Raw genomic sequence first — 12,913 nt, 5'->3', positions numbered from 1 at the left:
AATACATACACAGGTGACCACCATTTGTTATTACTGCCTGATGATGCCATTTCATAGATTCCCTTAATTGTTCTAGCCAAAAATAAACAAGATGAATGGAGACCGAGGGTAGCTTGGAAACTTGGTATTTCTTTTATTTCTCTGAGGTCCAGCGTTGAGGTTTTGTCTGTTACTGTGTATTGTAAAGCTAAGTACTGCCCCAAAAGGCTGGTTGGCATTAAGGAGGAGGAAATCTTCACTTAAACCCAATGATGCTATGTAAACTTTCACCTTAATTTAAAACTATTGGCTGAATAAAGATGCCTACAGCAAGTAGGTGGATAGAACAGAGATGTTTGGGACTTTGGTTCCCAAGCTTGGGCTCTTAGGAGAGAAAATTAAAAGAAGTGAAGAAAAGAAGGCACCATGGAGTGAATGAATCATGAAAATATGAGGGTTAGCCTCTTAAAGTAGGAGCACAGAAAACAAACCATGACAAGTTACCTTGTGTAGATATTGACAGGGACAAAGTCAAAATAGCATAGAGACGTGATATCTGCCCTGCTCCAGTGCTATTAAGGTTTTGTAGAAATGTAAAAGTTCTATGTCACTTATTTGAGATATGAATGATCAAAAGTATTGTAGAAATACACAAATGATTTTTACAACAAAGTTCCTGAAGAGTTGAGCACAGGCTATTTATTCATCATTGAAACATGAACTGAGACTTAATACTTCCTGGTGACCCTTTCCCACCCAGATGTATTCTCACAAGGTATGGTTGTAATTGCACATGGTCTCTGGGAAGGAGGGGCCTTTGGAGAGGTTTCATGTCTTAGATGGGAATATTTTGGCATTAAAACCATGAAGGCAAAAAGTGGTAGCACAGCTAGCCATGGGTGACCCACGCCTTTCATTCCAGCATTTAGGAGACAGAGACAGGCAGAACTTTGAGTTCAAGGACAGCCTGCTCCATAGTGCAAGTTTCATGACAGCCAAGGGCACAGAGAAATCCTGTCCAGAAAAACAAATAACACACAAAGAAACAGGAGAAAATCTGTCTGGAGAACCAAAAAATAAACATTCTCTGGAGTTCAGATAAAAAGCTCAAGTAGGCAATGTAAGGCAGACCAACATACAGGTAACATTAGCAAATAAACATTCATTATGTGTTTTTCCCCTTCTGGCTTTAGCAGAACCTCTGCTCAAATGTGTCTACTTCAGCTAAACATTCCTTCACAAGACTTCCTTAGCCTCTTGCCTGTTTCCACTTCAGTGAAACAATCCTTCATGAGTTTACCCCAGCAAAACACCATGCAATACATCTGACTTTCCAAAGAACCTTAAGTTTCCACTTCAGTGGGGTGTCTCTCCACAAACTGAAGACAGGAGGATGTTGGCTTTACAACTGATCTCAATCTCCTTCCTCTCCTTTGTTGTCTACTTCAGAGCCCGGCTGGTCATGCAGCTCTGGACCTGATGTCCTGGGGCTCTCTTTTACAGGCTTATCATTAGTCCCTTTCCTCTACAGCATCTGGAGTGTGGAGATTAAATATGTGCACCACCATGCCTGAATCTTTTCTTAAAAGAGAATGTTTGTTCCAGGGTGTTCTCAATGAAGCACTGTGACTGGCCCAAGACATTTATAAACATGGGATTTCTGGACAGGTCCATTTACAGTGACAAAGACTGCTCTGGATGGACTCAGGAATGAAAGGCCGAGGGACTATGCAATGTAGTATGTGTCTGGGCCAGATATGTTCAGGTTTGTGAACTTTAATTTAGTGAAATGAACATATGGGTTCACATAGATTTGCAAAATAATGAAAAGAATTCAATTTACACTATCCAAGCCAGATCAAGCTGAATAGGTCAGATATGTTTACTCAGACACTTGAAGAGAAATTGACTATAGCTGATTATTACTGGGGTCAGAGAAATGGAAACTCTTCTTCAGAGATTAAAGTATGTCTAGTCCTGTATAAGCAGTCCTGTATAAGCAGTCCTGTATAAGTCCTGTTTTTTTGAGGCTGCTGGTGAATGGTTTGTAGAGGGGTGTGTTCCTTGGACATGCATATAAAGGTGCTGGGATATTAACTACAGTAATGCAAACATGGTGTGTGCTCAACTCAAACAAATGGGGCATGACTGAAACTATTGTCTATGTTTTTCTACTTCAGAACAAGAGCTTCAACCTCTCATTGTCCCTGCATGCAGGCACGCAGATGCAGTCTTAGATACCTTAGAAGCTACAGAGTGTTTCAGATGGGAACAGATCAGCCCATAAGATGAGCTTCTTTAAAAATTTTATCATTTCAAACTTAGGGTTTAATTACTGGGTGATGTTAATATTGTAGAATAATTCAGGAACAGGAAAGTTCTGTGTCCTTGTGCAAGTATGCATATCTAGAAAACCTGAGTCCCCGGAATCCATCATGAGGGTTCACAAAAAATGTTAAAATAATGTATTTATTGGGAAATGCACCTGCTAGGCAAAGGTTATATATAGAGTACACAAATTCATGTTGTACTATTTATATTGTTGGAAGAATAGACAAATGAAATCCCATATACTAAACCTCTCCCCAGCTTAAGCCACAGTGTTCCCATTATGCTGCTTCTAAAATTCCATCCCTGTTTTTTTTCTAACCAGTTATAAAAATGATCAAGAAGAATCAAGATTTGGTTGAGAGTTATAAATCCTTCAGGTTTCAAATATTGGTTTAACATAGGATCATGGAAATTTAGCAAGCCAGGCTTGGTAGACCATACATGTAATTTTCACCTTTCAAAAGCAAGGCAGGAGGGGTTTAAAGAATTCATAGTCAAATGTGGTCTACAGAAGCTAGCCTTTCTCAATAGAAAAACAAATGGTGTCGGGATATAGTTCAGAGCTACAGTGCCTGCCTGGCATGTTTCAGAGTCTAGGTCCCTCACACACAACAACAACAACAAAAAATGTGTGAATGCAAAATTAATGCATGCAGATGATGGAATTGGGTAATGATAATCCAAGCCCTTAACAAACCAAGGCAGAAGAATTGCGATGGCAAAGAAAGTAATAATCCATCTTAAAATATACCCAAGTCTGGAGAGTTGGCTCAGCAGATGAGAGCACTGACTTCCTTTCCAGAAGGCCTGAGTTCAATTCCCAGCAACAACATGGTGACTCACAATCATCAGTAGTGGGATCCCAAGTTCTCTTCTGGTATGTCTAAAAAGAGGGACAGTGTTATTACATTCATTAAATGAATAAACCAAACACACACAATATATATTCAGCCAGACAGTTAGCCATATTGATAAAATGGATGAATTTGTGCAGAAAAGCACTTGACAGTATTTCTTCACCCACCCAGGTTCTTCTCATTTTAAATTTATTCCTCATATTGAAGTCCATCAAAGTATTTCACCTGCTTATATTAAGGGGTAAGATTGAGGTTCCCTGCCTTTGACATTTTTTGTATGAGAATAAATTTAAAACAAAATACAGCTCATGAGAATTGAGCTAATATAACTGGCCAGAGTAACAGGGAGAATGTCTTATTGCATCTTGTATCTGGGATCCAAAATTACTTTATAATTGATAGAATAAGACAATAATGAAGGAATTGAGACCTACACAAAGGATCCTGAAAATACTGAGATAAGGAAACTTAAGGATCTTGAGATATTCTAGACTGCAGTGACCTGAAAGCAAGTTGTAGTGGCAATGATGTAATCTCTCAAAAGCAAGGAATTGATTTTTGTATCAAAAGCTACTTCAAGGCAGGTAGTGACAGTTTGCAACATTGATTGTAGGTTTGACCCAGGGAAATGTTAGTGATCCCCCCAAAAGAGACAGGAGATGATCTGATATAACTCACACAGGTTCTTTATTTTATTTGGGCTAGTTCAGGCCCCTTCTCAATGTACCATCATGATGTAGGATGGTTTGAATCCCGAATATCTATTGGGGCAATGCTTTATAGTAAACAGCAAGCAAGGAGTCATGAGGAAACATCTAATTGCAAAGCTATTGTAATTGGCTGGTGAAGGGAGTAATATTATGAACTTAACTTCTGCTCACCTCTGCATTGGTGGTTGATAGACAGGGAGTGGTCTTGTAACCTTGGGGTTCAGGTTTGTGGGGAAATAATCTGGCAAGTCTGGTCTTGTTGAGGATGTAACCTGTGAACTCTGGTTTTCTTGAGGATTAGTGTAGAGACTGTAGTATGGCTCAGGTTTTGTTTCCAGGCAACTAAGAAACTAATGTTAGGTACCAACCTGTTAATTTATGTGACTTCAAACTTAGGTCAAGTTTTCTAAAGTAGAGTATAAAATTAAAAGCTTTGGCATCTCAATAGTATCTGGAACGCAGAGGCAGGTGGATTTCTGTAAGTTCTAGGCTACCCTGGGTTACACAGTATACCTAGCCAGCCTGTTCTATGTAGTAAGCTCTAGTCCATCATTTTCTGTAAAAGAGAGAAATAGGCATTCATGGGCTAACTAGTGAGTCCATGATTCAAAAATATCTTCAGGTATGTTTTGTGTAGTGAGCCACCCTTTGTTCTTCTCTGTTACAAGATGGCGCTGGCCACATGCTGCTCCCTGGTAGTAAATCACTGGTACACATGCGCAGTGTGCTGCATTCCTTATCTCACTTACATGCTAATGAAGAACTCACTGAGTTCACCTATGAGAATACGGATGGTTATCTCCCGGGGCAAATGAGGCTAGCAAGGGTACTTAAGGTGAGGCTGGGAGAGAGCCCGGGCCGCCAATACAAGAATAAACTTAAGTCAAGGTTTCCCGAATAAACCATTACAGGAAGAAACTCCTTGTGTCGCGTAATCTTTGCTGGCGAAGGTGGACGTGACATAATTGGTGGCCCGTAAACGGAGTCTTCAGAACCTGTTAATGGTCGGGGTGAAAGTTCAGCGCGCTGGTAAGTACCCAGGAGTTGGGGGTTAAAAGTTCCCGGTGTTTGGGACGAGTGAGGTTAAAAGTTCCCGGTGTTTGGGACGAGTGAGTTTAAAGTTCCCGGTGTTTGGGACGAGTTTAAAGTTCCTGGTTTTTGGGACGAGTTTAAAGTTCCGGGTGTTTGGGACGAGTCTTATATTACAAAATAAAATTTAATCTATAATACAGGCCACGGGTCTCCCATCTGTAGGATAAAGGACTGAGGAGATGGTGGCTAGTTAGCTCCGCCCTGCAAAGTAAACAGAGCGGGAAGAGTTCGTGCAGTGGAACAAAAGAAAAGAGGATTTACATAGTAATCAGCTAAGAGTGAACTCAGCGGTTGAGAACTGTGGGAATTTTAAGTAAGAAGTTCTCGCGCCTGTTTTTAAAGCGACAGGCACCTTATTAATCTGCCTGGTTAATTAAGCCCGTTTTGAAAAGAAAGACAGGAGAGGGTCGCTATATCCTAGCCTCAGGGGCTTGAGACAAACAGAATCTAAAGATTTCCCACAGCGAAAAAGAAATTCAGGCTATCATAGGCAAGTTAGAGACTGCGGTATGTAAGAGAACAAAGAGATTCAGAAACAAAGGGCGAATTCCCGCCAAGCGGCAGAGGCATTCCCTCAGAGCACCCTTCCCCCTTTCCCCTCCCGCACTTTGGGGGCGTTACTTTTGCCCAGAAGTTTGGGGGCTGGGGCGGGCCTGCCCGGGCTTGCTATTTCTTAAAGGAGCTACGAGATTTAAAAGAAAAATTTAAAAAGTACTCTGAATCTTCCACGGAAGGCTGGATCACACCTGAGGAATTTATGCAGCCTACCCGAGCTAAATTCTCTGGAGAAAAATTTATTCTTTACAAGTCAAAGGCAGTTAAAATGACTGGACAAAGAAATTCCTGGGCTCTCCTCCCCCTCCTACCTCTCTACTTGGGCATGGCCAAGATACCGTGTCTCACATTTTTTAAACCTTTCTCTCTTTTTATAAACTTAATATGGGTTAAAAAAGCAAGACACTATACAATAACTATCAAGGGTTGCCTCTATTTCTTTCCTTCCTTCTCCGGCAGAACTCCCAGAAGAAAAAAGAAGATAAGAAGCTAACTCTTAAACAAGAGAAAAGGCAGGTTTCTGGAAAGCAGTTTTTCCATGTACAGGATATAGAATCAAATAGTGTAATAATAATGATACTATTACTAATAATAATATAATGATAATAATAATAATAATTATAATAATAATTATAATGGTTAAAAGCTAATTTCAAAACTCTCCAGGAAACAGAAGAAAATGGGAGACGTCCTATTTTCTCTCTGAATCCTTATGGAGATATTCTTAGTTCTGGTTAAGGTATTTGAGATCTTTTTGGGACATCAAGTTCCATTTCTGTCTGTTGTGTATCTTTGGTGCACCAAACTTGTCTATATGTGTGTCAATTCATGTTGTCTATTGTTTGAGTGGCTGAATGATTGTTGTGTTTATGTTATGTGTTAAAAAGAAAAAATAAAATGGTAAAAAAGGGCGTGATCTGCTGGCAATCCTGCCAGTATGCAATTTACACAGAAGAAGATGATTAAAGATACTTCACATTCTTATCTATGAGTTAAACATAGCTGGAGAAAAAAAAGCTACTTTTAAGAGGCCAACAGCCTCAAACTTAATGGTTAATTCTCCTGAAAAAATTTCTACCATGGTGATGGTTGGGTTCAAGGTGTTTTATTCCCCTAAAATTACAGCTTGAAAAATATATATATTTGGTTTAAATTAATGAGATTTGTGTAATCGCTTCATCCTTATTTCTAATTGGTCTTAAAGGTATAAATGTTTTACATGCCTTGACTATAGAGTAATGACTCATAAGTTATTGGACATGATTTAAAAAATATAAAGAGGGTAATAAAAGGTAAGTTTAAAACTAACAATTTAAGGTTAAAGCTATCTTAAGCAACACGTGACATGACAGAAGCCAAGAAAATTAGGTCTTTAAGATATTCCTAAATTGACATAATGTTTTATGTGATTCTTTTCCTAGAACTCAGACTTATAAAAATAAGACTTAAAGTAATGTCTCTTCAATAAATTACATTGTCATACAATCAAACAAACATACGAGCTGATAGACCAACTTTGCAATATGAAAATAATGTGTTTGCTATTATTTTAAGGAGAAAAGATTGTTTAAAACTGGGTTTTGCTTTCAAAAAATTGCAGTTATGCTTTGATATTACAGGTTCCTTTTCTTACTTGACCTTCATACAGTGGGGTCTGGTTACAGGCTACTCCTGGCAAGATTCATGGGTATAGGTCTGGCCTTATCTTACAGGCTTCACCTAGAGAGTTATGGCCAAAAGAACATTTTTAACAGATTCACTCAGATGTGGTTCAGAATAAAGTTTTAAACTTAGAGCCATAAAACATTAATAAGGCTATATAGAAATTAGAAAGACATTAAAATTTGGCCTTAGATTCACCCCAAATATTAACACAGGAGGCTAAAGTAGCCCTCAAAAGAATAGAACAAGGGTTACAAGACACAATATTGTTTCATTACAAGGAAAGAGAGAAAATTGTTTTATACATTTTGTCTACATTATTGCAGCCTACAGGCCTGCTTTGGCAGGAAAGTCCCCTGTTGTGGGTACATCCTAGAGCTTCACCAACAAAATCTATTGATCATTATCCTACTGCAATTGCTAAATTGGCCCTTCTAGGGATACAACAATGCCTACAATTTTTTGGAAAAAATCTTGCATCACTGATCGTTCCCTACACTGCCTCTCAGATGCAGGTTTTGTGTGGGACGATTGATGACCAGGGCCATACTGCCACTGACCCACACTGTTCAGAACCTGATAGGCCAAAAGAAATGGTCAAATGGAAAGATGTGTTGTCTGGTCAATGGAAAGGCCCGGATCCTATTTTAATAAGATCCAGGGGAGCTGTTTGTGTTTTCCCACAGGGGGAAGATAATCCATTCTGGCTGCTGGAGCGACTGACGCGGAGAATTCTGACACCTGAAGATGACACCTGGACGGATCCCACAGAAACTACTCCTGGCCCTTGTGCTGTCTCTTTGGATTTGGGTTCCTAATATATTGGGAGAATACAGATGGGCTATCTTGTCGGCCTTTCCAAAGCCAATACCTGTCCGTCATGATGCAGTTGTTTTCCCAAAGTTTTTTACAACTAACAAAACCTTAGAATTGCCATACTTGCCCTATGATCCCACCCGAGCACCTTTAGGGGAGAGTCGCTCTCTACTAGAGCGAGGTTCTCTCTGTTTTGAATTTGATGGGGCAGGAGAATGCATCAAGCTCACGGGCCGGGCCTTGGGAATGTTTGACAAGCCGAAGGGAGGCTGGCTGAGGCAGACCCGGGATACCTCTAACCCAGTTAAAACAGTTACAAAACGGGTCTTCTGGCAAGAGGCAATCTGGATTAATGGCACATTTCTATCGCCCAATTTTCTAAACAAGGAGCGTCCTCGTCAACCCAGGATAGCTCCCCATTGTAGTTGGGAGGACGAAGGGATAATTCCACCCTGGTCTGATTGTCAATCCTCTATTACTCGTTGGGCAGACCAAACTAAAACCTTTTCCTTTTCCCCCAATATGATGGTAGACCAAGAGGAAGAATTCGCTATGAAACAGGGACTCTTTATACAGGACATTAGAATGCACCCGTTCCGTAAGTGGGTACTTTGTGGAGTTAATGGCAGCTAGCTGTTCAGATCTTAATTCCTTGGCTTTTATCCGAGGAGGAGCTGCTGGAAAGGCCTCTTTTACTGGTGCTTCAAAATTTTTTCAGTTCCGGGGATTAAGTGCTGCTATTCCGGGAAAGGATAGAATTACACAAAAATATACTAATTCTACCATAGAAATCACTAGATTCAATAAAACCCTGGTGAATCAAATTGACTACCCACCTATCCCGGTATGCGTCTATCCCCCTTTCTTGTTTATTCTCTCAAATAAGTCATTTGAGAAGTGTTCCAATGACACTTGTTGGATGTCACAGTGTTGGGATTCAGAGTGGGCTACCCGTGCCATGGTAGCCAGGGTTCCGCGGTGGATTCCTGTCCCCGTGGAAGTCCCTTCTACATTATCCCTGCTCAGACAGAAAAGAGATTTCGGTATCACTGCAGCTATTGTTGTGGCCATCTCTGTTAGTGCAGTTGATGCTACAACTGCTGGGATTGCTATGGTAACCAAAGTTCATACAGACAGAGCCCTGAACCAATTGTCGGCCAAAGTGGCGGATGCTGTCAATGTCCATACTTCTGCTAGTGTTCAGCTAAAGGGCGGGATAACGATTAGTAACCAATGCCTCGATCTGGTGGAAGAAAGACTAAATATTCTTTTTCAACTTGCTCAATTGGGATGTGAAAGAAAACTGAGTGCGCTCTGCATTACCAGTGTACAGTATGAAAATTTTAGCCACGCGGCGAATTTGTCTAGGCAATTGTCATTATATCTTGCAGGAAATTGGTCTCAAGGCTTCGATGAAACACTCGAATCCTTGCAGGCAGCAGTGTTGGCTATCAATTCGACTCGAGTGGACCTGTCGCTGACAGAGGGACTCTCTTCCTGGACCACTTCAGCTTTTTCTTACTTTAAGGAGTGGGTGGGGGGTGAGTCTATTTGGCGCAGTCTTAAGCTGTGGATGCGTGTTCACGCTTTGGCTGGTCTGCAAAATCAGATCTCAACAAAAACGTGACAAGGTTATGATTGCTCAAGCACTTGCAGCTATTAATCAAGGCGCCTCCCCAGAGATCTGGGTATCCATGTTATAATAATCTTACAAGCATTGGACTGCTCGGCTCTTGCACCCCTAAGGACGGCATAGAATTTGCCCTCTTCTGGTGTGTCTGAAGACAGCTACAATATACTTATCTATAATTTAATCTTTAAAAAGGTGCCTGGAAGGACACTTTGGGACAAGACACATAAAGTGTGTATCCCAAAGAGGATATATAGAAACATCCAGACATACAAGCACGTTTATTATTCATATCATCAAAAAGGTAATGGCTTAAAAAACAATTTTACATTTTTGTATACATCAAATTATAAAGATTTGTTCTTGATGTACCGCATTATGATGTTGATTCTAAAGGACTTAATTAGCTTTTGCAGATGGTTGATACTCATATTTCTAATTTAAAAAATCAATATATGTGCATATAGCCATGATTCACCTTGGGACATCATTTTCATAAATGGCTTTTCTGAAGGAAGAGCTAGATATCTTGTTTATAATCAACAGGTGGCTATAAAAACACATGGGCTCAGCTCAGTTAGCAGAGCTGACAATGATCAACTTATAGATTATGCTTTTAATCCTTTTACAAATTGCCAAAGGGCTCATGCCCTGAGTAATCTGTCATCTAGTGTTGCTCATACAATTGATGTACAAGTGTGCCTTTATGGTCAACTGAAAAGAGGCTTAATGGTTATAAACCAAAGAATTGATTTAGTACAAGAAAAAATTAAGACCTTGTGGCAGCTAGCCGAAGTGGGATGTCAGTGGAAGTATTCTAGTTTATGCACTACCAACATTCAATATGAAAATTTTACAAGAGCTACTAATTTGTCTAAACAAATGTTTAAGTATCTTTTAGGAAATTGGACTGGTGAATTTGACACCCTGATGGACCAACTCCATATGGCTATCATGGCTGTGAATTCCACTCCAGTGGATGTGTCTTTGGCTGAAGGACTGTTATCATGGATCAGTCCAGCGGTGTATCATCTGAAGGAGTGGGCAGGACTTAGAGTCCTTGCTGTTCTCATGATTTTAATAGCATTTGCTTGCGTGCGGTGTATCTGTAGGATAGGTTTGTCCAACAGAGACAGGCCGCTATGATAGTACAGGCACTCACAGCTATTAAAGCTGGACAGTTCCCCCAGGCCTGGCTGACAGCCTTTAATACTCTCACCTGATAGCATGTTTAATTATAAAAGTGGGGGAACAAACAGGAGCACAGAATACATGGTCATGGTATGATTAGATCTTGTCAATTTACAAAAATGCTTTTACCTCAAGATTTTTTCTTTTATAATATATCTGCTGTTAGAAACATTAACAGAAGGGCAGTCAGACTTCTTCAAACCACCCTTTTTCTTCTTTATTAGTACCGATGTGTCTAGTGATCACCTAGATTGTAACAGTACCCACACACAATGCTATCTATCAGAATGTTGGGATGGCGGCAACGATACTGCCTTGGTAGTTCATCTACCCATGTTTGTGCCCATTCCAGTTATAGAAGACCCAGACACTTTTCTTGTAGGACAATTGTTCCATGTTAAGAGAGATTTTGGTATTATTGCTGCCATTATTACAGCCATTACTATATCTGCAGCAGCCGCTGCTACTGCTGCAGTTGTCATGGCGTCTCAAGTGCAGACTGCAGAGGTAGTGAATAGTATAGTTGAACAGTCTGCACGAGCCTTACAGACCCAAAATCAATATAATTCCCATTTAGAAGCTGGTATACGACTTTTGAATCAGAGAGTAGATATTCTACAAGAAGAAATTGATGCACTTGTAACAATGGTGCAGGTATCTTGCGTTAAACATACCCCAGGATTATGTATTACTCCCCTTCAGGTAAATATGACAGCTCTAAAAGAAAGTCAGTACAATATCAGTGAATTCCTTAGAGGAAATTGGTCTCTTGAGGGAGAATCATTAACCAAACAGCTTGTATTTCAGATAGCTTCGCTTAATGCCACAAGACTGAAGCCAATCACCGTGGAGGACCTGACCTCGTGGATCTCCAGTGCCTTTTCTTGGATCAAAGAGTGGGCTGGGTTGTTAGCTATAGCCGCCCTTATGTGCCTAGCAGCCTTCATCTGCCTTTGGTGCTTCTGCCGTATTAGACAAGATTATGCAGCTCATAGAGCCATAGTTTATCAGGCTCTTGTAGCTTTGGACGCTCAGGAAGATGTCTCTGTGTGGCTGGCCTCTCTAAAATCTTAGAAGCCTTCGCTCCAGGGTACACTGAGCATATAGTACTGTACGTGCTATACTGTCTGGGATCCAATGACATCCAAGGACGGGCAACTTCTCGGCACTTAGATCAACCTAAGACATGGGGCCCGGTGGGCGATAGGGTAACCCTTTGACGGGTCAGACTAAGTGTGGCAGAGATGACCCAAGTCAGGGGTCATTGGTCAGCAGGATGCCAGTGACCCGATTAGCCCTGACATGGGACGGCTTCTATTAAAACAAAAAAGGGTGATATGTAGTGAGCCACCCTTTGTTCTTCTCTGTTACAAGATGGCGCTGGCCACATGCTGCTCCCTGGTAGTAAATCACTGGTACACATGCGCAGTGTGCTGCATTCCTTATCTCACTTACATGCTAATGAAGAACTCACTGAGTTCACCTATGAGAATGTGGCTGGTTATCTCCCGGGGCAAATGAGGTTAGCAAGGGTACTTAAGGTGAGGCTGGGAGAGAGCCCGGGGCCGCCAATACAAGAATAAACTTAAGTCAAGGTTTCCCGAATAAACCATTACAGGAAGAAACTCCTTGTGTCGCGTAATCTTTGCTGGCGAAGGTGGACGTGACAGTTTTGTTGTATTTTCAGATTTGTTTGTCATTATTTTCTAATTTAGCTTGCCTGAAACCCTTAGTGTCACACAGTCTTCAACAGCTGTTTGCTTTCAACCTGTATCAGTCAAATTCAGGACATCAGAGAGTATCTAGACTAGGATGTCCTTGTTATCCATGAAGGAGATACTCAAACAAGAAGGTCCTGATTATGGAAACACCTTACCTAGGACCAGCACAAAACCCAAGCAGCTGTGATGGACACAGAGTACAGGATATTCTGTATGAACTATTTCAGGAGTGCTGGCATCCCATTGTGTCACAGCATACCTGTCATGCTTGGTTTCTTGAGGAAGGGCCTCCCAGCAAGCTCACAATACTCCAGACTAAGCACCAGCTTGAAAGCAAGCTCAAACATCATCAAGTGAGTTAGCGTTCTA

At 40.8% G+C, this 12,913-nt stretch overlaps 1 protein-coding gene across 1 annotated transcript; it reads left to right on the top strand.

The window, feature by feature from the left end:
* Positions 1–4,518: 4,518 nt before the first annotated feature.
* On the top strand, positions 4,519–10,925 carry LOC127681595 (endogenous retrovirus group K member 13-1 Env polyprotein-like). The gene is made up of 2 exons (XM_052177989.1): positions 4,519–4,906; positions 7,873–10,925. The coding sequence occupies exon 2, from the start codon at positions 8,625–8,627 to the stop codon at positions 9,627–9,629; it is 1,005 nt and encodes a 334-aa protein (XP_052033949.1). The 5' UTR covers positions 4,519–4,906; positions 7,873–8,624; the 3' UTR covers positions 9,630–10,925.
* The last annotated feature ends 1,988 nt before the right edge of the window (positions 10,926–12,913 follow it).

This window comes from Apodemus sylvaticus, chromosome 3 (genome assembly GCF_947179515.1).
Source record: "Apodemus sylvaticus chromosome 3, mApoSyl1.1, whole genome shotgun sequence".
In the NCBI taxonomy this organism is placed as follows: Eukaryota; Metazoa; Chordata; class Mammalia; order Rodentia; family Muridae; genus Apodemus; species Apodemus sylvaticus.
The sequence above is the reverse complement of the archived record's forward strand: the minus strand, read 5'-3'. Positions and strand labels throughout refer to the sequence as shown.

What these genes read in the sequence shown, in the direction of transcription:
- LOC127681595 (XM_052177989.1), top strand. Translation starts at nt 8,625, where the DNA reads ATGGCAGCTAGCTGTTCAGATCTTAATTCCTTGGCTTTTATCCGAGGA.